Source organism: Tachypleus tridentatus, chromosome 3 (genome assembly GCF_004210375.1).
Source record: "Tachypleus tridentatus isolate NWPU-2018 chromosome 3, ASM421037v1, whole genome shotgun sequence".
In the NCBI taxonomy this organism is placed as follows: Eukaryota; Metazoa; Arthropoda; class Merostomata; order Xiphosura; family Limulidae; genus Tachypleus; species Tachypleus tridentatus.
The window spans coordinates 68,276,043-68,302,204 of record NC_134827.1 but is presented as its reverse complement, the minus strand read 5'-3'; the positions used below and the strand labels follow the sequence as shown (position 1 = coordinate 68,302,204).

At 32.2% G+C, this 26,162-nt stretch overlaps 1 protein-coding gene across 6 annotated transcripts; it reads left to right on the top strand.

Moving 5' to 3' along the window:
* The first annotated feature begins 6,157 nt into the window (after positions 1 to 6,157).
* On the top strand, positions 6,158 to 24,381 carry LOC143247051 (cyclic GMP-AMP synthase-like receptor). Of its 6 annotated transcripts, none has more exons than XM_076494396.1 (7): positions 6,158 to 6,358; positions 7,499 to 7,813; positions 13,893 to 14,120; positions 17,101 to 17,256; positions 17,745 to 17,909; positions 21,710 to 21,841; positions 23,833 to 24,381. In XM_076494396.1, the coding sequence occupies exons 2-7, from the start codon at positions 7,514 to 7,516 to the stop codon at positions 24,013 to 24,015; spliced, it is 1,164 nt and encodes a 387-aa protein (XP_076350511.1). In that variant the 5' UTR covers positions 6,158 to 6,358; positions 7,499 to 7,513; the 3' UTR covers positions 24,016 to 24,381. The 6 variants fall into 6 exon arrangements, with proteins under 6 accessions (XP_076350511.1, XP_076350516.1, XP_076350515.1 ...); XM_076494400.1 differs by lacking the exon at positions 6,158 to 6,358 and adding an exon at positions 6,936 to 7,109; XM_076494397.1 differs by lacking the exon at positions 6,158 to 6,358 and adding an exon at positions 6,936 to 7,136.
* The last annotated feature ends 1,781 nt before the right edge of the window (positions 24,382 to 26,162 follow it).

Sequence of the window (26,162 nt, the reverse complement as noted above, 5' to 3'; positions counted from 1 at the left end):
AAAGTGATATAAGGGGTATTAAATAAAATAGCAGGTAACCTTATTCGAATTTTTGATAAACGTATGGAAAAGATTTTACACTAAGAAATATTCTTAACAGTCGAACCATCTACAGCATTGAGAGAAATTCTCAAAAGTATTTACTATTTATTTTAAAGTTTATAAATTTATAGAGTTAATGTAAATTCAAACAGGTCACTTCCCTTCTCTTGTTGAGTTTGATCTGATGAATGAGCAAAACATAAAGTTTTCTGAATGTCCTTTAACCATTGCAAAACATGTGTTACTTACTTATAATTCTCCATACTCTCACTCTCCATGTAATTTACTGCCAAAGCACGAGTATTTTAAATAAGCTTCGCTTTCCAGCCACAATTTTGATTTTTTTTTTAAAGATAGATTCATGATGAAACATTTGGTTGTGTGGAGGGGAGAGGGAAATACTTTAAAGCTAAGTACTTGTCCGAAATTAATTATAATTCTAAAAAATGTAAAATTCAAAGCAGGTAGAATTGCCTTCAAAATTGTAAAAGCAAGAGTATCCACATTGTAAAGAAGATGAGAACCAAAGAATATGAAATAGAAACATAAAACCACAGGACACCAAGACAGTTATCTAAACTACAAGAAATATGTAGCCAAGCAGGGTCGAAACAGAATCTAAAATTAGAAAATAATTTGCAGAACTGGCTTCAAGAGAATATGAGTGAAATGGATCAGCTTTGGAAAAAGAAAGAGCAAACCTAAAGGGCTCTTGAAAATAAGGAGTCCTTCTTAGCACGATACTTCTTTGCTTGCGGCCCGCCTGGCCAGGTGGTTAAGGCACTCTACTCGTAATACGCGGGTCGCGCGTTCGAATAGCCCTCCGCTAGTACAGCGGTATGTTTCCGGATTTACACCGCTGAAATCAAGGGTTTGATTCCTCTTGGTGGGCTCAGCAGATAACCAGATGTGGCTTTGCTGCAAGAGAAGCACAGAAACATATGATTTAAGGCCCGGCATGGCCAAGCGTGTTAAGGCGTGCGACTCGTAATCCAAGAGTCGCGGGTTCGTATCCCCGTCGCGCCAAACATGCTCGCCCTTTCAGCTGTGGGAGCGTTATAATGTGACGGTCAATCCCACTATTCGTTGATAAAAGAGTAGCCCAAGAGTTGGCGGTGGGTTGTGATGACCAGCTGCCTTCCCTCTAATCTTACACTCCTAAATTAGGGACGGCTAGTGCAGATAGCTCTCGAGTAGCTTTGTGCAAAATTAAAAAAGACAAAAACATAAACACTCTTCTTTGCTTATGACACCCAGTATATAGATGTGTCCTATCCTGCCAAAATTTATATATGCATCACCTAGTCTTACCACTATCACTAATAAATAAGAAAAATTACGCATCAACACGATCAATTTCCTTAACAACCTTAAACATCTCGGTTAGACCCCACCTAACTCTTCTTTTTTTTTCAAACCAAAACAAGTTCATTGATTTCAACTTATCTTCATAGAATGAAAATTTCGTCACTGGTATCATCTACAATTATTCTACCGATATCGGTGTTAGACCGATATATAATATTAAAATACTCTAAACGTGGGACATTACAGACATGTATACAGTTTAAGACTGAAAAGTAGCTTTATTCTAAAATATTGTGTGTATTTTCTCATAGCAAAACCGCATCGAGCTATATGTTGTGTCCACTTAGGGGAAACATACCCCTGACTTCAACGTTGTAAGTCTTCAGACTTACCAATGAGCTATCTGTTGTGTACATTTAGCGGAAACATACCCCTGACTTTAACGTTGTAAGTCTTCAGACTTACCACTGAGCTATCTGTTGTGTCCACTTAGGGGAAACATACCCCTGACTTTAACGTTGTAAATCCTCAGACTTTCTAAAGTATTGTAAGTCTGAAAACAGGATGTTCTCTTATTTTTATTCCCACATTTTTTCTCAGCCATTTCATAGTTTAATTCTTACTATATTTCAATACTTTTAAGCAGAAGAATTTTAGAATCTATATCTTTCCTTTTTCTAGCATTTATGCCATTGAGTTTAAGAAGAAAAGTGTTCAGATTAAGCTATGGCTAAACCATGTATTTTTTTCTGTTCTTTTTCAGAACTTTTTGTCTATCCCAAAAAACTGCTACTTTTCCTAAGAAAATACCATCCCTTGAAAATATGTCACCAATTTCTTGGTTTTCAATCATTTTCCCTACTTTTTGTAAAGTTTTTGGGTGAAATCTTGATATAGTACTAGAAGTGGTTTAACCACTTTTAATGAAACACAGCTATTAAGGTAGTTAAAAATGATAGTTATAGCAACAATTAGACTATCATGTTATAGCAAATATATAGGTTTAAGTTTTGTATTCGTTTCTCTTTTGTTTGCTAATTCTTAAAGTACATTTGTGTTGAATTATATCATTTTAAAAGCTCATTTTCTCGGTAATTTTTCGGTGAATTTCTGAAAGAAGAAGGAAGCAATCAAATATCATTTCTTAACCTCGAAATTACAAGAACCGATACACAATTTAAAACAGAAATCCACCGAAAAATCACCCATACTGGACTATACATTCCTTGGGACTCAGCACATGAAACAAAACAAAAACTCAACATACTAAGAAACCAAATAAACACAGCCATAAAACTATGCTCACCAGATAAAGTTAACTATGAATTAGACAAAATAAAACAATACTTCATCAACATCAATAAGTTTCCTCCACAAACCGTAGAAAACATTATACGCACACACCTAGACATAAAGCAAAATCAACCAACAAAAGTAAATATATCTCACGAATCAAAAAATCACGAAACCATATACTGCTGTATACCATATATTCCTGACATCAGCAGACAAATAACCAACGTTTGGCAAAAACTAGTAACACAATATGACATTCCAGTTAATACCAAATTTATTTAAAAACCAGGCACAAAACTGAGGTCTATACTATGTAAATACTACACTGACAAACACCACACCAACATTATTTATATAATACAATGTGATAACTGCCACGACTTCTATATTGGAAAAACAAGTAGAAAAATGGAAACCAGATTCAGAGAACATAAAAAGTCACCTTCACACGTTTTCGAACACTGCAAGTCAAATAAACATAACATAATCATAGAAAACACTGTAATACTAAATAAAGAAACAAACATAAACAAACGCAAAAGAAGCCTTACTTATAGAACAACTTAAACCCAAAATAAACCAATATAAAGGAACGCCTTTATACCTATATTAAATATAATATAATAAAATTATATATTCAAACATCTATCACCGCCCTCTACATTCCGACACTCAGTTACACAACCCTTTCCAAATATGTGGTCAGCTTCCGGTGTGTTACCTCTTTCTGTGACGGTCAATCCCACTATTCTTTGGTAAAAGAGTTGCCCAAGAGTTGGCAGTGGGTGGTGATGACTAGTTGCTTTCCCTCTAGTCTAACAGTACTAAATTAGGGACGGCTAGTGCAGATATCTCTCGAGTAGCTTTGTGCGAAATTTAAGAAAAACGAACAAACAAATGCAACATTAGTTCAAATTAGATGTTTGTGATGTAAAAAATCAAAGTCTATAGCTTTGTATGAATCAGGAACCCAAATTACCAATATTTAAAAGTTAGAATATAAAATTAAAACTTCCTATATTTTGTATATGCTGAAACATCGCTAATATACTGAATGAAACACAGAGGCCTCACTTATCTTAAAAGAATTTCAGAAAGGGTACCTTATATACACTTAATTCTATATATGAAATGTGAGTAACCAATAAAAAGCTCAGAATGTTCCACAAGTGATTTTTAAGCCATATTCAAATATAAAAATGCCGTTTCTTTCTTTCAAGACAAACCTTCGTGGTTGTAAGTTAAGTCTTTAGCCTTTACGAAATTTCCTTTTTTTTGACCCAAACACAGCTCACTCATTAAACTTGATAAGTTATAATGGAATTCTATAGTACTGATAGAGTAATTATATGTATATATATAAACCGCAAAGAATTATTTCATTTCACATCCTCTATTTCTGTATTGTTAGCCAGGCATGGCTGAAAGGTCAATATAATAACTGTGATAAATAAATGTAAATTCATAACATTATGACATTTAAGCTATTGAAATTAAACATTTCTATTTTTGAGTTATAACTTGTAGTCATCCTGGAAAGAAAAAGCATAATTTATTGTTATCTCATATTTTTTTATTGTGATTACGAGTCTGTCAAATCTATTGAACACGTGCAGAGATTCCCATTTTATAGTAAAAAATAACAGATAAAATATAAAGTTTTTACTTAAAAAACACTCCACGATTATAAAAATTTCATCTGTGAAATTTGAAAATTTTCTGATGCATAAAAGTACTTTTAATTTTAAAATGAAAATTACTTTGTATATTAGATTGTCAGGATTCTGAAAGAAAAAATTACAAGAAAATCTTTAATCAAAAATCTTAATGCTAAATTCAAAAACCTGATATTTTGCATATGAAAGCCTTGTGATGTTTATCAATAATCCAGAAAATATTGTAAAGATATGCATATATTATGAATAATCATAGTATGATTACTCTCATGAATATTTTTGTGATTATAAGCTAGATGGATTCCACTTAATCCGTAATGAAAAGGTTAATTTATTAAATATACAATGGTTTTATTCCGTTATACTGTTTGTAAGCATAAGGTTTTCTTTATATATTCTTTAAATGAAATCATACCCTCATTAGATCAGAATTATTTAGTTAAATTTAATTATCCGAATTACAATTGTAATATGCTTTAAGTAAAAGTTATTTCCCTTTTCAGTATCAAATATTTACAACATATTAATGTATACACACTTTATGAATACAACATATTATTTCAATGATAAACTTGCTCATCAATATGAGGTCTGCTTATGATACTGGACGTTTGGGACAAAATCTGATGGAGTCCATTACTCCAAACCTTAAAAGTTTTTTAGAATTATATGGACATTAAAGGGAAAGTTTAAGATAACTGTGTACCAACCAGTTGTAAATCCACTACAATGAAATCGTGACAATTGCTAAACTTTTGGGCCTGGCATGGCCAAGTGCGTAAGGCGTGTGACTCGTAATCCGAGGGTCGCGGGTTCGCGCCCGCGTCGCGCTAAACATGCTCGCCCTCCCAGTCGTGGGGGCGTATAATGTGACGGTCAATCCCACTATTCGTTGGTAAAAGAGTAGCCCAAGAGTTGGCGGTGGGTGGTGATGACTAGCTGCCTTCCCTCTAGTCTTACACTACTAAATTAGGGACGGCTAGCACAGATAGCCCTCGAGTAGCTTTGTGCGAAATTCCAAAACAAACCAAAACAATGCTAAACTTTTCCACTACCATACGGCAACGATCAGCGAGCGAATACCACCTAAATCAGTAACGGCCAGTGATAGATCAAACGATAACTCTCTTCATGCTCTTCTTTGGCATGGGTAGTTTCATTGGATCCAGAACATTTAACATTTGAAAACACACAAACCAAACTTAAACACATTACTAAATACGTTATAGTCATTTAATTTGTTGAGACAGGTTTAGTCAATAAACTTTGTGGTGCATAATACATAAACCGACAATTGCATATACATATGTTTGCCGAAATCGAACGAACATCAGTTCAAAAAATGATTAACTGACCGATAAACCACTGGAGGGCAATTTGTTGGAAGAGTTTGAATGAAAAACAAAATAGAGAGAAAACAACACATTTTTTCGACTTTCCTTTTTAATAAAGAGTCTATCGTAAACTTGTTCAGTTGTTTATATTCTTTAAGTGTTTTAGAATTTGTCGATATTAGTCGAAAAGTTACTATTTGTTCGTCATTACGTAACAGCTGGACCCGGCATGGCCTGGTGGCTAAGGCACTTGACTCGTAATCTGAGTTCGAGTCCCTGTCACACCAAACATGCTCACCCTTTCGGCCGTTGGGGCGTAATAATGTTACGATAAATCCCACTATTCGTTTGGTAAAGAGTAGCCCAAAAGTTGGCGGTGAGTGATGATGACTAGCTGCCTTCCATCTAGTCTTACACTGCAAAATTCGGGATGGCTAGCACAGATAGGTTTTGAGTAGCTTTGTGCGAAATTCAAAAAAATAAAATAAAATAAAATAAACGTAACTGACAGCTTTTGCAATAACGTTGGTGGTTTTGGTTTCGCTTTTGGATTCATTCAGATATTTACCTGCGAAACTCGCCCTAATATTTACAGTTACCGAACGTGTAGCAGAAAGGATAATTTGGTTAAATAATAGTAACTTGGTGTATTTTGTGTGTGCGTGTCGTAAAAAAAGGTTAATATTATTACTGTTAAGTGAGGTACGTGTTAGCGTTAAATGTTTGTTACTAGTAAGGATACAATGATAGACTGTGTATATTAAATTTAAAGAGTAAGACGGTGTATACACCTTAATGAGAAGGCAAAAATAGGAGGATTAGTTTGAGAAATGTCGTGTACAATACAGAAAAGATGTTAAAGCGTGTAAATAAATATAATACACCCATGTTTCTGTGTGTTAATAATATGTATATATACGTAAACTAAAGTAGATATGAGAAGACAATATTTTACATATTTATAACTGGAATTTCGTATTTCACTTTTAGCGTTATGTTTTTAGTTGCATTATTAGTAACTTAACTTTTAATCTTAAGATGTGAATTGTAATAGTGGTTTTAAAAGCATTGATAATGTTTTGAATTTGAGAAAAACATTTATTATTTTCATTGAACATTTTCTGCTTCCAAACAGGGTTAAGCTGCTACTGAAAGTAGTGAGAAGAGTATGTAAAATTACACAGTGTAGATAAAATAGCAAAACAGGCGTGTAAGAAATGGTGTTATTCAAAAATACCTGTTCATCCTTAAACTGTAACACTGCAATGTTGAGGTACAAAGCGTATTACTTTGATAGATACAAGTTCTGTGCTGTATGTTTCATGTAAAGCTATCTTTGCTTTCTGAATTGGACTTTGTAATTTGTTATTTGTACGATGTAGTGTGTATATAAAATATCTCAAGACTTTGTACCCACCTGTAGGACTTGTCAACAGGCTTTGATATACACCAGGTCTATAAACTTTAGTGTTTGTTTAAGGTAGAAAGAAAACTTTTTTCTTTCATAAACCATCTGATATTTAATGTTTTTAAATTTTCTACTGTGTGAAATTATTATTACATTTACTAGTAAATCTGGTTAAATAACACGAAGGTGAGAATTATTGTAAATTTGATAGCTGTACAATTATTTGAAAGCTTTTAAGAACTTATACAAAGATGTACTTAAGAAATGTGACATGGTAAGTTATTGAAACTTTCTAATAATTTAAACTTAAAAAATAAATTATTTTTAGTAACAGTCACTTAAACTGAACATTTCAGTAAGTACATAAAAAACTTTAGTACTGTATGGTTTGAGAGTAATCGACTATCATTTGTATACTGTGTGTGTGTGTGAAGTGAGGAGAGTGTACCATGGCTGAGGCAGACCAGTCACTTGAAGAAATCAACAAAACACTTGTCCCTCTAATGGATGGAATACAAAAATCAAAGCTGTCCATTGCAAAAAGTCAAAAGGAAGAAAACATAGAAATATTTAAGACATTCCTGGAATGTTTAATAACAAAGATGAAGGAGAAGGATCCTTTGTTTAAAGTGCTCTATCAAAAGAACTACTACACAGGAAGCTATTATGAAGGGTTGAGGGTTGCTGAGGCTTCGGAATTTGATGTTAATCTGATTCTAAAGTTTCCTTTCAAATCAGAAGATAGAGAGGTAAGTTGAATATATTTATTATTGTGAAAATAATTATATTTTAATGGAGTTAAATAGTAAAATAAGTAAAATCATAAGAAAGGACTGCATTAAAAACAGCAAATCCAAACCTCTGAATAATTATGAAATTTATTACTTTAGCTGAAAACAAGTCGACACATAAAGAAATTAAAAAATGCTGCATCAACTGAAAAGATCCCAGGGTACAAGCTACAATGTGGGATTATAAAATGTACTTTAGGTTTTGGAGGTTACTGTGGAAGTAGGACTCACATAGTAGGAGGGATACACTGTCTATCCGTCGTAATCTTTATTTCTTATGTGAGACTGGCAAATGCCTGCAGACTGTTGTGGGAAGGTGACTGTTTTCCAAACTAAAGAATTAATTGAAAAAACAAATAAGGTACTACCATTTTGGGGGTAAGTAAGATGTTAGCATTCTAGCCCCCAATATGATAATAAGGCACTAATTGACAACACAGTAAATAAACTATACTAGCATGAAGTGTCCCATCCAGTTGTTCAAACTAGTATAGCTCCTCACCACCACTCATTCATCAAATGTACTGTGACTGTCATGCTCCAAACAAGCCTTTATATGCAGCAAGGAATACATCTGTATAAAGTAATGGCAAATTGTTAAATGACTTTATTCTTAACTAAAAGTACTTGTCAGAAATTTTAAGTAAAATTTCTCTAATATTTATTTCTTTATATTTATTTAATATGTTCTTGTATTTGCTACAGAATAGTAACTGTATTGAAAGTTTATTGAATCCATTAACTATTAATTTTTCTATAAATATTTAAGTATAACTGATAAAATATTGTAATTTATTACAAATTTTACAATATCTGAGCAACTGTGAAGTTATAATTCTTATAACAGTAGGGTATGGTACATTACTATTAAAATAGGGTGAACCATAAATTGGATAGGTAGAATATTTTCTTTTATCAAAAATATTTACATTGATATCCTTATCAATTATTTAAATTTCTAAATCTAAGTAATGTATTTCTATATTAGATATTGAAGTATTTTCTATTTCTAATTCTGTTAAACAAATAGTGTTGATGCTATACAGGTAGAATAGTTATCTCCCATAAGAACTCCTGTAACTTTTTTAAAAAACATGTTTATTGAAAAGTATATAATTATTATAAATACAGAAACTTAATATATCTTTTATGGTTTTGGTACTAAATTTTCTTTTTTTCCAGTTCTATAAAAGGAAAACAAAACTGTTTTATTTGTGAATTTAAAACAAAGATTAAATCTTTTAATGAAATTATGGTGTATAATGTGGTAAAATCAAATGTTTGAATATTATTTATTTGTTTACAATTTTATGTATCTTAAAGTAGGTTGATTATTTTTTATTATCCAAAAAGTATGATTTTATCATTAACACTTAATTTTTTATTTTTTCAAGTAAAATATTTAGTAATTTATTTAATAATATAGCTGGTTGTATGATAATTGTTCTTATTGAATTAGAAATACATCAAAATAAAATATTTTTTTTAATTTTTCAAGTAAAATATTGAGTAATTTATTCAATAATACAGCTGGTTGTATGATAATTGTTCTTATTGAATTGGAAATACATCTAAATGTAATTGGAGATTTATGTAGTTTGGTAATAGCATAAAGAAATGGTAAATATGCATAAGAATTTTGTTTAGAATAAAGTTTATTATATGCTTTAACAAAACTGTTAACTAATATATCTTTGGATTGGTTAACACATTTAAATATTTGTGTACTATTGATTTCTTTTATCATAATTAATGCATAAAACGTTTTACAAATGATAGTAGTGTTACAATTAGCCTTATCAATGGGGAACTATAACATATTTTTCTTGCAATTCTTGAAACTTATTTTTTAACTGATGAAATGATAAATCAGTATGATATTTCTTTAATTTTATCTTGAGTAATTTTATTTTTATTTTTTCAGTTCATATAACTTGCAGAAACCATCTAGGCAGATAAGCTGTAGTATGGTTAAGTTTTAAAATATGTTGATTGGTATCATTTTCAATAGATTTTATAATATTAACCTTATTACATTTTGTGGCTATTCTGTATCTAGATCCTTTTTTGAACATTTCACGTAAAATTTTAACTTTTGTAATATCTAAATTACCACTAACTATGTTTATGAAAAGTATTAATAAAAAGACTATTTACACTCTCACAAGGTAAGTTATGAACTTCACCTATATTTAGATTAGTTTAAAAAAATCTTCATAATTGTATAGTAATGGATGGTAGGCCTTAAGTTTTGCAAGGAAGATATTATTTTTTATAGTTTGATGAATAACTTTGGAAATCTTTAAGTCATTGAATATTTTATGTCTAAAATTAATTACCAAATATGAAGGTTTAAACTGCTGTTTCTCTTCTTCAAAATTTGATGAACCATTAACTTTTAATCAATATTTTATAATGTCTACAAGTAAGTGTTGTGCATGATCATTTTGAAAGTCTGGTTTATTTTATTACATTAATTAATGCTTTTATTTTGGGAAGATTAACTTCATAAGTCTGTTTAAAAATAGTTTATATACAGTAATACTAATATAAAAACTATTATCCAAATAACTACAAAATTTTGAACAAATAACCAATTTTGAGTTATTTTTTCCATTACCTCTAGTTTTTCTATTTTTATGGAAAAGGTATCTGTAAAGAAAAAAAATTAGGAATACAGTAATCATTAGCCACATTCAAATCAGTAGAAGTATTACAATCTTGGTTTAATCCCTAAAGATATAATGTTCTTAGTTTCAAAATGTAGAAGTTTTCTCATTGAAGTCTGTTTGTGTCTTCATCAACTATTTTTAATATAGTTATATTAACAGAGGGAAAAGGGTGAATCCTGAAATGTTTTAATTCTGTATAATTCATTAAATTGTTTTTAACTTGAGATATATGTAAATTTATACATATATATGCAATGGGTTTGACCCACTTATTCCATATTATATTAAGTACATATTAGTAGATAAATTATATTTTTTATTTTGCAAAATAAATTTCTGTAAGTAGTGGTAGGATAAAAAGTATTTAGAGCAGGAAATGTGAGACATATTTTGCTCTTACATTTTATAACATTTGCAGCAATATAATTACTATAACCAGCTCATTTGGCTAAATTATAGTTTCACAATATATCATTAGTTAAGGTTTTTATACTAAAGTTGAGAAAGATTGAACAGTGTAATGAAAAGTATGACATAGTCAGTGGCCATTCACATACAATGAATATAATTACATTTTAATGAAGTTAAATAGTATAATAAGTAAAATCATAAGAAAGGACTGTGTTAAAAACAGCAAATCCAAACCTCTGACTAATGATATAATTTGTTATTTTAACTTGAAACAAGTTCCAACAAAAACACACAAAACAAAGAAAGGTGCATGAGAAAATATTCCAGGGTACAAGTTACAATGTAGGATTATAAAATGTACCCTAGGCTTTGGAACTGTCTTTCAGAAGAGTTGGATTTGATTTAATTTTTGTGGCTGAAAATGGAAATATTTTATTTATGAGATTAGTTAGAGTATATTTGTTTCTTGGTTGGATAACTGGAATGTTGATTTTAAGGGTTGTATGTTTAAGATTTTTTTGTTTTTATGGGTTTGAGGAACGTTTCTTTGGTTTTAATATGATAAATTAATAGCATTAGCATGGAAGATTTATTCACCATTAGCATTGAATTATTTATTTTTATCTTTTGGAATTTGCTATAGTTATAATGTTGTTTGCATCTATTTTAGAAGGAGATTATTAGAAGGTATTAACTTCTTTTTTTTGTTTTCAAAACAATAAATTTATTATGTAGCTAAATAGTCATGTTGTTTTATCTCAAAGTTTTAGTAAAACTGGGTTAATAATAAAACATGAAAAGTAGAATAAAGTTGGGATTTGACGAATAAATTCATGTAGTTCTTCTACTGTACAGGCACCAATACAAAAATGTATTAACTAAATATAAAGAAATAAAAATTAGAGAAATTTTACTTAAAATTTGTAACAACTAATTTTAGTTAAGAATAAGGTAATTTAACAATTTGGCGTTACTTTATGCAGATGTACACCTTGCTGCATATAAAGCCTTGTTTAGAGCATGACAGTCACAGTAGACTTGACAAATGGGTAGTGGTTGGGAGCTATACTAATTTGAACAGCTGGATGGGACACTTCATGCTAGTATAGTTTATCTGCTGTGCTGTCAATTAGTGACTTATTGTCTTATTGGGGGCTGGAATGCTAACATCAAGAGATAAGTTTTCATTTTACTTATTCCCCCAGAAGGGTAGTACCTTATTTCTTTTTCAATTAATTCTTTACTTGGGAAAGCAGTCACCTTCTCACGACAGTCTGCAGGCAGTGAAGGATGATATAGATGTGGGACATTGTGGGCTTGAGCATGAACATCTTGCTCTCCTAATTTCTATATCTACTGCTATTCTTTATTTCTTATGTGAGACTGGCAAATGGAGGTTAAGACTGATAGACAGTGTATCCTCACCACTAAGGGGGTTCTACTTCCACAGTAACCTCCAAAACCTACAGTACATTTTATAATCCCATGTTGTAGCTTGTACCCTGGGATCTTTTCAGTGGTTGCAGCATTTTTTTGTTTAATTTGGTTTTGTTGCAGCTTGTTTTTCAGCTAAAGTAATAAATTTCATAATTATTGAATAATCCAAGAAACTTTTACAACACTATTTTACATAAAGTATGTAACATCAATGACATGGATTTAAATGACAAAAACCAGCTGGTATGCCTGATAATAGTGATGAAGATGGCATTAAATTTTAAATTTAATGTTCTATAAATCGTTCATTATGAATTTCACATTAGAGTTATATGAAATAGCATTGTAATAGTATTTTATATCTATGCATGCCAGTGATAAAAATCCTTTTATTCAGTACATGCCTTCAATTAAAAATCCATAATGGAGTAATTGAAAAGGAATCAAGAGGAATAATCTGCAATCTGATGCGACTTATATCGATTATTAAATGTTGTGTAGTGTTTCACTTCTTTCCTGATGTGATTTATATTGATTATTAGATGTTGTGTAGTGTTTCACTTCTTTCCTGATGTGATTCATATCGATTATTAGATGTTGTGTAGTGTTTCACTTCTTTCCTGATGTGATTTATATCAATTATTAAATGTTGTGTAGTGTTTCACTTCTTTCCTGATGTGATTTATATTGATTATTAGATGTTGTGTAGTGTTTCACTTCTTTCCTGCTTCTTTTCATTTAAAACTGTTAAAGTATATATAATAGTATTTTGAACCTACTTTTGTCTGCTGACATATCCAGCCCAAATGAAGAACCTTGGCTCTGGTCATACAAGTAGAAAATGCTACTTTACACACTTTTAATTGATAATTCATAACTGACTAATTAAGAGGAGTGTGGGAGAAGACAACTTGTAGTTTAGTATGTTTATTATTATTTAGCCCATTTATTTTGTTGATTCTATGAAACAAGAGAACTGGTGAGATGTGCAGACCAATAAGGATTCAAAGGTGCTGAGCCATTTGACTAGCAGTTTTAAAAAAGTTAATTTTACACATTTAAATAGAAATAACAGCAAATCCTTTTGAAGGTACCAAGCTATTTTTTGTCAGAACTGTATATTTTGAAAAATGCTTTTATTTTATATTTTGAGAAATGTAGTTTATATGGCACTCTAAAGAAAGACAATGACATGTTGAATAGAATACAGACAGTAACTGTAAACCAAACTTGGAATATGTATACTATTTTAAACAATGACAGTGACATATTTAGTAGAGTAAAAACTGTAACTGTAAACCAAATTTAGTACACACTACATATCACTATAAACACAGACATTGACATGTGAAAGAGAATACAGTGCAACACTGTAATTGTAAACCAAATATAATATATGCTAATATAAACAAGGGTAGTGTCAAGCTGAGCAAAATACAACCTATCACTGTAAACCAAATTATTGAAAGTACTGTGATTATTTGCAGCATGTTGATAGATAGTACTTTGTTGTATAGGTAGAGACAGGTGACAAAGTTAATCCCCAGTCATTTGCAAGATTTCGTCTGAAGTCTCAATTTCAAGCAGTGATGTTGAAATACCCTCATCAAGAAAAGTATAAAAGTCTGGAGAAATTTTTTGATGACAAAAACTATCTTCTTCCAGAGAGATTGATGAGCTGGATGCAGAGTGTTGTGGACAAAGTAGATAAAGAAGATTTGAACAGAGTAAAGGGGGTGAAATATGTAAGTTCTTTATTTAAAAAGTAGCAGTGGACATGGTGAAAAGACTAATTAAGCATTATTTTTATACTGTAGCAATATATGTGTGTGTGTATGTATATATGTTTAAATGAGTGTGTGAGCCTTGAAATATGTTTTATAAAAATTATTATTTTAGAAGGTATTTTACATGATACATTTTTTAGTATGGTTTTCAGTTGGAAATAGTAAGAAGCAGGGTTTGCACAGTCGTTAAAAATCTGGGAAGTGTCGTGGAATTTTAAAATCAGTTTTTGCAGGCCTGGAAGTTGTACGTAGTTAGTAAAAGGTGTCCTACAATATTATATATGGCTACAAAAATAAATACTTTATTGAATATTTCTCATGTGCTGTCAAACTTGCACCTCTTGATTTGTCCATGGTGCAAATATACTTAAACTAGATTGGCTATCTATGATAACCTGACCTTCTTGTCAAGTACATGTGCAGTTCAGGTTGCCATATTGTTTGTTGATCACATGCATGCTTTACCACCACATAAATTTCTTCCTTTATCTGGATCATTCCTTTATCTTAAAGACTTTGGCAGTTAGGGAGGGTGTCTCCTCCTTTTTGCTTATTTCTGTTCCTTCTATTCCTCATTTCTACTCTCACCCCAATCTGGATAGACTTCTATGTCTGGTTCATACCCTTTGTTGCTATATCGCCAAGAGGGATTTCTTCCCAACTCTTTATCCCTCAGCAGTCTTCCTCTGTTCATTCTCTATTATATTTTTACCCCTCAACATTTGGGATTGACATTTGATTCAATTGCCTCATTTCTCTTTGTCTTCTTCCCACTGAAAATTGTTCTGGGAATCTTCTTATCAGATTTAACACCTCACTTTTTCCCTCTCCTTTTGTCTTCATTTACCATTGGAGGAAATCTTATAATTGGGCATGTGGACTACACCTAATATATTCATCTCCGATTATATACACAGCATCCCAGTTTTATCTCAATCACGTTTTTGTCTTCCACCTGTGGCTATTCTTCAAGCATTGGTGTAACTTTGATTGTTTAAGCCTTTTTTTATATATTCTTTTCATTTAATGTACCCTTGTTTCATTTATTATTGGCAGTTAGTGCTTGATCAGATATTCATTCAGATATCTGCACCATATAAGCATATTGACCTGTGCTTTAGCTTATATGGCTTTGCAGTGCTCACTGTTGAGAATGGGTGTTCAATATTATTCCTTGCAGTAAATTACTGTGCAAAGTAATTGCTTTATAAACTTGCCCATTCTGACCATACCACCTAGGGACTGCATAGATAAAAAAGAAGGGGATAACTGCTCTTCCATGCTGGGCCTTGTATTGAATAAATCAGTGTGATCTGATTTTCAAAATAGGGTTTTAAGTTTACTCCTTGTACTGTCTCAGGTGATGATGTTTCTCAGGACTGTTCATTGCCTTCTTATCCCTTTCTTCTAATGGAGTATGGGAGCCCTTATCGCTGAGGAGGAAAGCCATGGAGGTACCCCTCTGAGTGAATTCTACATGTAGATGGCTGTAACCATTCATTTCAGAGTAGGGCAGTGGTGTCCTGTGGATAAATGATGTGGTATCCTCCTCTATGCATTATACAATCACTAATGTGTGAGATGTCAAATTGCAATCCACCTCCTTTGATTAGAAGCTCTCATCCTACCCTTGTCTGCATTTTGATACACCATTTTTGGGTTACAGATTTAGAGTAAAACCAATTAATATCAGTTTTCACACATGTTTATGGTTGTCTTAAATTTCTCCTTTGATCATATTCCTTCTGTATTGTGGGTTACAGCAGAGGTAAGGGGAATTGTTATGGTTCTGTCCTTTTTTGCACTCACCTGACTCATTTGAGGATAACTTTTGTTCTTCTCTTGCAGTAGTTCCTCCATCTTATTAAAATGGGATTCTAGCTAAGCTTGTGAAAAGAAGGAAGTACCAAATCAGAAATTATAAGTTTCCTATACTGTAAATGTATTTCTGTTAGATACTCTCTCCTCTCACACTTCCCATCCTTCTTACCCACTTTCTTTGGTGCGTATGGCTTTTGCTAAACTTCGAAGTGATGGTTTGGTAAAGGCGTATAGAGGGGAGTCACATGTCATGTATGTCATGCTCCTATTGGTAGAGAAGTGGTGCATGATGATTTGCGTAAGAGACATAACTGCATTTCAACAATCCTATAGATATGAACCAATGAAGAGATTGGCCAAAATATGACTGACGAGGCAGTCATGGGTGAACAGATGCAATGCAGCCACTACTAGAATAATTTTTTGATAAACACAGTATCTTAGACACCTGTGTGTGGTAAGCACAAGATCTCAGATACCTCTGAAACCTGTGGAAATCAGCCAAGGCAGAAAATATAGACTCTTGGTCTTGGGAAAACAGTATTTTATAATTTAAAAAAAACAACAAAAAAAACCCTGTCCACATCTAGTTGAAGCATTAAGGTTGGTACCTACAGTCATAGCCACAGACATTTGCTACAGCAAAAATAGCAAGAGGACTGGTTGGACATTTCATCATATCAACAACAACATTTTGTAAAATGCTGGTGGACCATTTAATAGGAACATCAATAAGACAGATAAAACAGCAGTATTTACATCCCATGATATTGTAACCTAGTACTCAATTAAACCCCTCATTCAATTTTAATTTACATAATTTAGTTTGTATGCAAGATATATATAATGTTTTGTGACCGTGTCACTTTATTTCATTTTAAATACACACACACACACATATTAGTGTACAGGCCAGATTGTCATCATGCTGTTTTATAAAATGCAGAGTTGATTTTCATTAAAGTTACATTACAAGTAGGAGATTAAATTAAAAGTTTTTTAAAAGATGAACATGTAACAGTATCTAGTAGTTCAGTGCTTTTGATAGAAGTGGACTTGTCTTTTGAAATTATATAGCTAGTTAGACTGATACTATTTCTGCCATCTCTCTTTACAGGTTACAATAAGTCGTCATGGTCCTGCTAAAACTGTGTATATTACTACCACAAAGGGTGAAGGAATTGACATAGACTTGGTTCCTTCTTTGGAGTTTCAAATTCCTGAGTGGCCCAAGGGGGCTGAAAGAGGTTTCCTAAATAAAGCTCCTCAACACGTATGTTTTATGTTATTATATTAGAGTATAAACTTACAAAACTCATCTGGATATTCAGCTGTGGGGGCATTATAATGTGACAGTTAATCCAATTATTCATAGGTAAAAGAGTAGCCCAAGAGTTGGCAGTAGGTGGTGATGACTAGCTACCTTCCCTCTAGCCTTACATTGCTAAATTAGGGATGGCTAGCACAGACAGCCCTCATATAGCTATGTGCAAATTTTGAGAAACATAGTCCTGTAGAATTCCCCTGTCAATTCTAGTACCTATTCTTGAATCTTGTTTGATATTGTTGAATTAATTTTTTTCTAAATATGTTGAAAGTACAAGAAGATGTATTGAAGTTGATTTATGTTTACGCTTCCTTGTCAGTTAAAATTTTATGACAAAAAGTTTTAGTTTTACTAATAACTATTCTTTTTATTTACAAGTAAACTTTCCTTATATTTTTGCACAAATTTAATGTTATATATTTTTTTGATTTTAGAAACAGTTTTGGTTTCTAATACCGAAGCCGTATAATAAGGGATCCAGTCCTGTTGAGCCAAAAGATGCTGACGTTCCTCGACTTTGGCGACTACATTTTCCAGAAATCGAAAATATATTAATGTACAATAAAGGCTGCTTGAAAACCATTATCAAGTTTCTCAAGGTAGAACTGCCAAAGAATTTATCTTTTGGAATTTGGGGAAAGTTTGTGTTTGGATTTCTGCCCTTTGTCTATTATTTTAACATTCAATCTACTCTGGCAGTAGAACATTTTTTTGAAAATTGTCCAATAATGATTAAAGTATTTCTGTAATTCCCACTGGACACTTAAATATTTAATTAACAAAATCAGCATATAAGTAGATTTTTAAAAATTTTGTTTTATTGGTTATGAAAGTAATAAACTATCATGTAAGATTTGTTATTTTGTTGATGGTATCATATTTTAAAGTATTACCTAAAAATTGTTGTTTTCTATAAGACAGTAGGTGCAAAATACTGCTTGAAGGTTTTCTTTTCTTGATGATTTCCTTCTAAATTACTACCTAATATTTGTTTTTTGATGACATTAGTAATTAATTATCATCTCAGACTTTTTCTTTATGATACCAGTTGTATCACCTAATATTTGCTGTTTTATTGATGCTACTAATTATGAAGTATCACTTCAGATTTGTTGTCAATCTTAGCTGTAGAGTACCACTTGAGATTTGTTGTCACTATTAGCTGTAGAGTATCACTTGAGATTTGTTGTCAGTATTAGCTGTAGAGTATCACTTGAGATTTGTTGTCAGTATTAGCTGTAGAGTATCACTTGAGATTTGTTGACAGTATTAGCTGTAGAGTATCACTTGAGATTTGTTGTCAGTATTAGCTGTAGAGTACCACTTGAGATTTGTTGTCAGTATTAGCTGTAGAGTACCACTTGAGATTTGTTGACAGTATTAGCTGTAGAGTATCACTTGAGATTTGTTGACAGAATTAGCTGTAGAGTATCACTTGAGATTTGTTGACAGTCTTAGCTGTAGAGTATTACTTGAGACTTGTGGACAGTATTAGCTGTAGAGTGTCTCTTAATATTTGTTGGCAATATTAGCTATTTATTCTTTTGTTGATATCAGTGGCAAAATATTATCTGAAATTCATTTTTTCCATGACTTTTGAAAAAAATAATTTTTAATTATTATTTTGGCAGGCCCATGCATAACAAATTTGAAGTATAATGTAATGCTTTAATAACTTTTTTAAAATTCATTTACTTTAGAATTGCTGAAAACACCTACATTTTAACTGTGTGTCACTGCATGTCATGATATTTTACAGTTACATTCAATATTTAATTAAACAAAGTTATTATCAATGTATGTGAATAAACCTGACACCAAAACATAGCCTATAATTTGAATTTCAGTGTCATATGAGTTTTGATATCTTAATTTAAAAAGAAAAAATATTCTAATATGATATCTAATCTCCACCCACACAAATAACGTAGTAGTTTTTTATTGAAATGTGCTGGGCTCTATGTGCTCAGTTTTTGCTTGTCACTAGTACTGATAGTCCCATCTATTCTTACATAATTTTCTGTGGTATAACTTCACTATCACATGCAAATGAGAATGCAAAAATCTTCCACCAATAGGATTGCAACATAGCTTCTAACACAGTTGACTCCCTCTACACTGTAAAACACTATCATCACTTCTTGATTTAGTATTCCAGTTTGTAGTTATGTGCACTCTTTGAGTTGTACATATCATCTGCACTTTTGATTAATTCTAATGAAGTTTGACAACTAATAGTTTTTTTGTCATTTATTTGGTTCTTACTTAGTGTTTGTGGAACATTTTTCTTTTTCATATAATGAATTCTCACTTTAACATTACAATAACTTCTGTTGTATATCTAATCACTATTGACCACTAAGTCCACTTACTATCGTGGTTTTGGGCTCCACACTTTTTTGTGAAGGGGGTTTCTTTCATGGTGCATCATGAGTTAGAAGAAATTATCTTGAGACCTACTACATCTCCAGAACCTCGACCAGATCTCCTACTTCTGGAGGAATGTGGTCCAGATAAAGAGGATTTAGACGGCCTTTTCCCACCTCAATCTTTTGCCTTGTCATACTGCACTACCCTTATGGATTTCTCTCATCCTTTGTTGATTTTGTTTGGGACATGATTTCTCAAATATATTACCTATATCTTAATTTTGGGTCTTGTCACAATATCCTTCCCCTCCTTCTTCTGCAGCATTATTGGATTATTTAGTTTCTCTCTTTCTTCTTATATTTGTGAACTTGCTGTACAGTTTATTGTCAGTTATGTTCGGGTGTCAGCATACCTCAATGCTCAAGTTTGTCTGACTCCTGTCTGTTGGTTTATCATAGGTCAGAATTTTTAGATTCTTAGAACTGGGAGTCTGATTCAGGCATGGGGTTCCAACTGTGACATTACACTAAAGTTTTCTCTGATTCAGTTTTCTCATTTCCATCTTAGTCTTACCATTGTTGTCTTGAGGGGTTTTCAGTAAATTCACATACCTTTATCTTTTTTATGTTGACACACTTATTTTCCTCAGCCTAACCCCTTCATACATGGCTCCTTTGTTTATGACAGTTTGTTGGGGATTTTACTGATACTTTACAGTCTCGTATAGAGGTTGTACATCAACATTCTTCCCTTGTTTCTTGTCTTTTCCAAACTTCTTCTACTTCAGTTCCTATATCTCGTCCACCCTGCATCTTCCCCACCACCAGTGCTACCTTTCCTGGGTTTCTATAGAGTCCATGAGTTATCTATCATTGTATTCTATGAAACCAGTTTTTTTTGGTCAATGTTGTCATGTGCTCAGAGTCTTTACCAAGCATTTTAACACTCAGAGTTTGTAGTCCATCATTAAATGAATGACAGGTTCCTTTTAGCTTCATCCCAGTAAGTGTTTACCAAAAGAATGCTACATTTTCTGTAGTTGGTTTTTTTACCATGATTTTTCACCTTCTCAACAGTTTCCCACCTTTTTCTAATAGTTTTACTTGGCTTTTTGACAATGGTTTGATTTATCAGTTTACACCATTATGTGTTAGAGGGTGGCCTTTTATAATATCTTTTTTATTTTTCTTGCCACCATCACACTTTTCTCTCCTATTTGTTCTCTACTGTTTATGTTTTTGCCTGGTCGGTACACTCCTTTCAATTCCTCATTGTAGTTCTTCATGTCCTCTAATTGAATTTTTGGCCACTTGCTCATTGTATACATCTGCCTCAAATCATATTTCTTACTTCTTTTTGCATGTGGCCATCATAGGTCATATATCTTTACATTTGACATCTCTCATATCCTCTATCAACATACCTAAGATTTACCTGGTCATAGTTATTTCCCTGGGTCTTCAACAGCACACTAAGAGGACATCACCTTCACTTGTATTTCCTTTCCATCCATCTCTCATTTGTATTCCCATTTTAATCCTGATTACCTGCTTTGTCTAGTATGTGCTCTCGTTGTTACGTTGCCCACACTTCTTCCTTCTGTGGACATATTTGTTTCTTTATATACCATGGAATACTCTCTCTACTTGTAATTTTTCTTCGATCAACTTTACTAGATGGATTCAACAGCTGTTTCATCCTCCTTATATGTTGTTATCTAAGGATTCTTATCACATTATCCAAGTCTCCTCCTATCAGACATGTAATCTCACCTTTTCTCTAGCTCTCCACTTCTGTCATCCATTATAAGAGATTATGCACAGTAGTATGTGGGCCATTCCTTCTCATTATCTGGCTATCACTTGCCAACTCATTCCATTCTCCGTACACCAGTTTGACTCTAAAAAGGTAAGTTTTTCCTTTAATTTTTTTCTTTATAGTATCCTTTTCTGGATCCTACTGTGTGTCAAGTTGTGTCTGTCTTGGTACACTTAAATGTAAATCCACATTTTGTATCTTTTATTGAAAGCTTCTGCGTGACAAGGAGAATTGGAAGGGTTTGGCTTCATATTATCTGAAAACTGTTGTTCTGTGGGAAGCCAAGTCAGAGAAGAAATCAGATTACTGGAAACAGGACAGAATGGGGATTATTTTAATTGAGGTTGGTATATAATTTAGGTACAATTGTATAACAGTTAAAATGTAGTAGGGTTACATATTTTGATCCTGGTTGAAATGTAACAAGGGTATGTCTTCATGCAGGTTAGCATATGTGGCAGTGGTTCATTGTAACCTGGTTCAAGGGTTCATTTTAACTAGATTGGAATATATATCAGGGGTTCATTGTAACTAGGTTGAAATGTATAGCAGGGGTTCACTGTAACTGGGTTGAAATATAGAGCAGAGGTTCATTATAACCAGGTTCATATATTTAGCAGGGGTTCATGGTAACAATATTGAAATATATAGCAGGAGTTTGCTGTAATCAGGTTCAAATGTATAATGGGTTCTTTATAATCAGGTTCAAATATATATGTAGTAGGGGCTCACTCACTCTAACCTGGTTTAAATATATAGCAGAGGTTCACTGTAATCAAGTTTTAATGTATTTCAGGGGTTTATTGTAACTACAGTGGAACCCCTCTTAAGCAGGCACCTTTGGAACTGAAACAAACTGACCTGATTAGGGGGTTCCACTGTACATAATTAGGGATTATGTAAACAGAAAAATGGACTGTGATTGAATGACCTCTTTCAAGGGGTGACTGAATCTGAGGGGTGGCCCCTTAAGAGGGGTTCCACTGTAGTTTAGAATATATATCAGAGGTTCATTTCAAGCAGGTTTTAAGAGATAGTAAGGTTTATTGTGACCTGTTTTAAACAGGTCAAAGTTTGTTGTTGCCACATTGGAATATATGGCAGTGGAATTTATTGTAACCTAGTAGGAATATATGGCAGGGATTCATGATGACCAAATTTGAATGTATAGCATTGTAATAAATAACAACAGTTCTTTTATAACCTGGTTTGAATATATAATAATAGTTTGCAATAACATAGCTGAAATGTATTGGTGTGATTTCTAATAACATGGTTGGAATATATAGCAGAATTTATTATAATGTTATTGCAAGATATAAAATGGTTCATATTTCACCTGGCTGAAACACAATCAGTCCACAACTCTGAGGTAAACAAGCTCTCCACATGTAGTGTTACTTACTAAAGGTCAAACATAGAGTTCTCAGCAGTGATCCATTCTCAGTATATATTACATTCTATAACTTAGAATATATCTACAGTGCATTTTGTCCTATATTTCAGTGTGATTGCATTAGTTTTATTCTGAAGTGAAATGTTATTACAGTATGTTTTCAACTGAACTATAATTACAATACATTTTGTTTAAAGTTGAAATGTAATTACAGTACACTTTGTGCAAAATTTGAATGTAACTACACCAAATATTGTTAAAAGTTGGTATGTAATTATATTGCCTTTTGTTCAAGGCTGGAATGTAATTACATTATTAGTTTGAATGTAATTAAAGTGTGTTTTGATACTGTTGAAAATAGAATAGATCACAACTAATAATCCTCATTTACAGACTTGTCATATTAAATTTTTAAAGGAAAAATATTATCTCCAAAACATCTTGAAAGTTGCAAACTTCAGTTTTAACTTCACCCTTTATTATGAATGGAAGCTGACAATTCTTTAGCTGTACTGAGTTGTCTGAATACATCAGAAAAGTGACAAGAATCTTTAGTGTAACTATGTGGTATGGTTTGTATACATCAGAAGACTAACAAGTTTTTTTTTAGCTGTACCATTTAGTTTGTACATATCATAAAACTGACAAGACTTCTGAGGTGTACTCATTGGTTTGTTGCATTAGAATATCTTACAAACAGTCGCTTAGTTGGCTGAAACTTTTGGTAAATTAGCATATTTATGGGCTGAGTTTTTTGGAACATAAGTTTGCATTCCTTCAGTAAAGATTCTAATGTTTGAGATTGTATATTTTCTACTATTAAAACTTGTGTAGTATGAACTATCTTTTATTCACAATGATGGGACTACCTTAAGCTTTTTTACTGTATGAAGTAAAGATGTAACAATATTTTGAATAATTCTCTGTTTCTTTTTCAGATGTTGGAAAAACTTGATGACTGTGTACAAAAGCAAAATATACCCTATCTGTTTTATCCAAAATTTAACCTGATAAGAGGAATGAACCCTTCTGAAGCATTCAAAATTCACAATAGAATACAAAAAATTATTAAAGCCTTAAAAAAAAATCCAGGCGAGATCCATAAAGTATTTCAAATTTGATACTTTTCATACACTGATTGTGCAGAGGTTTAACAAATTATATTGAAATGATTTTGGATTCTCTCATTATATTTTGTGTTACGACATCTAGTTATGCTCTGTCTGACAAACCTTGATCTTGACAATAACCCTTCAGTGTAGTTTCTGTTTCAAAAGGCTCATTTGTGACGTTGGCATGTACAAAGCTCTCCATCCCCTATATATTTTCCAAAATTCAGCTAATTTGTAAAGAAGCTTGTTTTCCAGCACCTGCTTCAATCACACAGCATCTAGGAACTTGACCAGTATGTCTAAATATGGAATAACCTTACTTGTGTATGGAAGGATGTAATGCTATTATAATAAAGAACTATTTATAAGTGTGATGAATTAGATATTTTTGGAGGAACATACTGAATGTTCTCCCCAAAATAAACCACTTCATTAGGCTTATGAATTATTGTTTGTCAATTTGCTATGGAATAACCTAAACATCCCCCTTATTCTGTAATTGTTAGACATATACAACTGATGAAGGGGAGATATTGCTGGAAGTCTTATTTTGATGAATCTGTATCCCTTTGGGCCATGCTTAAGAGAAAGACATGTTTTAAGGTGGTAATGATCATAAACCTCTTAAGTAATTGATTTGTTATGTCTTCCATATACCATTTTGTAGAAATATGGCACAAGGCTTGTTACACTTCTCAAGGTATATATACACTTTGTTGATTCTCTTTGTGTATATCCACTTATACCTGGCTGTGTATCATTCAAACTTGTTTCTCTAGTTGCCTTTCCTTCCCTAGGTATTGTGTGGAAGCAGTTTGTATACATGTGACTAGTTATTTTTACAGATTAATTATGTTGTCAGGTGCATGTGCACTGATTTTGTCCATTGACCGTTATGTTTGTGAAATCTTTATCTTACAAGATGTTGCACTTTGAATACCATGGCTGAAGTACAACGTCTTTCTGGATAGTCCTGTCATCCCAGATTGATCCATATTCCTTTGTTTCCTATGGTATTAGATACAAGGATTATCCCAATGTTGGAAATCTCCATTCTAAACACATCTTTGTAATCTGAACATATGAATATTTTGGGATGGAAAGGTCTTTTAAATATTATTAAAAAAGCAATTCTGGTTTTGATAGCATCAAAGTATCCACAAAACCCCAGACAGTGGCAAAATATAGTTGTGATACATTCTGTTCCTCAATGAACTTATATTGGCTGTGATTATCACATGATTTGCTGCTCTTTATATTCATAATAATTTTAATATAATATTAAAATCTACATTGTCTACTACATATTCATGTTCAGTTACCAGGTAGTATTCTTTGCTTTCTTATACAAAACTTATTTAATTATAGTCCGGTATGCTATCATTAACATGTAAGTAAAATAACGTAACATAATGTTTAGCAACAGTAAGGGACCTGTTGGTCCATCTCGTCTACCCCATCCTCTAAGCCAAACTAAAATAGTTAAATAAATAAATTAAAACAATTTAAAACCAGACCTTATAATTCATAAATCTATTGAGCTTTCTTTTAAACTCACTCAACTTTACTTCCTCCACAACATTCGAAGGGAATTACATTCCATAGATCAACCGCCCAATTAAAAAAACAAACAAACAAGGTTATCTTAGCTTAAAACGGCTTCCACCTTTCATAAATCTATTTTTGTGTTCCCTAGTTCTATAATTCTTGCTGATAAGCATAAAAAATGTTGATGCATCAATATTATGAATTCCATTTACAATCTTAAAATCTTCAATCAGACTCCCTTTAACTCTTCTTGTTTCAAGAGAAAACAATTTTATGTGTCTTAATTTCTTCTCACATGACAACCTCTCCATCCCATGTACCACTTAACTAGCCTTCCTCTGAATCCTTTCTAATAATTCGATGTCTTTCTTAAGGTAAGGAACCCAAGACTGAACACAAAATTTCAAATGTGGTTTAATCAGTGACCCATAAAATGAAATTATTGATATAACCTCTTTAGACTTGTTGTCAATATATATGTAGATACAACTTAAAATCATAATAAAACTAATAGGCCTATAATAACTTAGACAACTATTACCTCCCTTTGAGATAGGAGTGACATTATCTAATTTCCAATCTGTTGGTACTTGTCCACTTTGACTTCC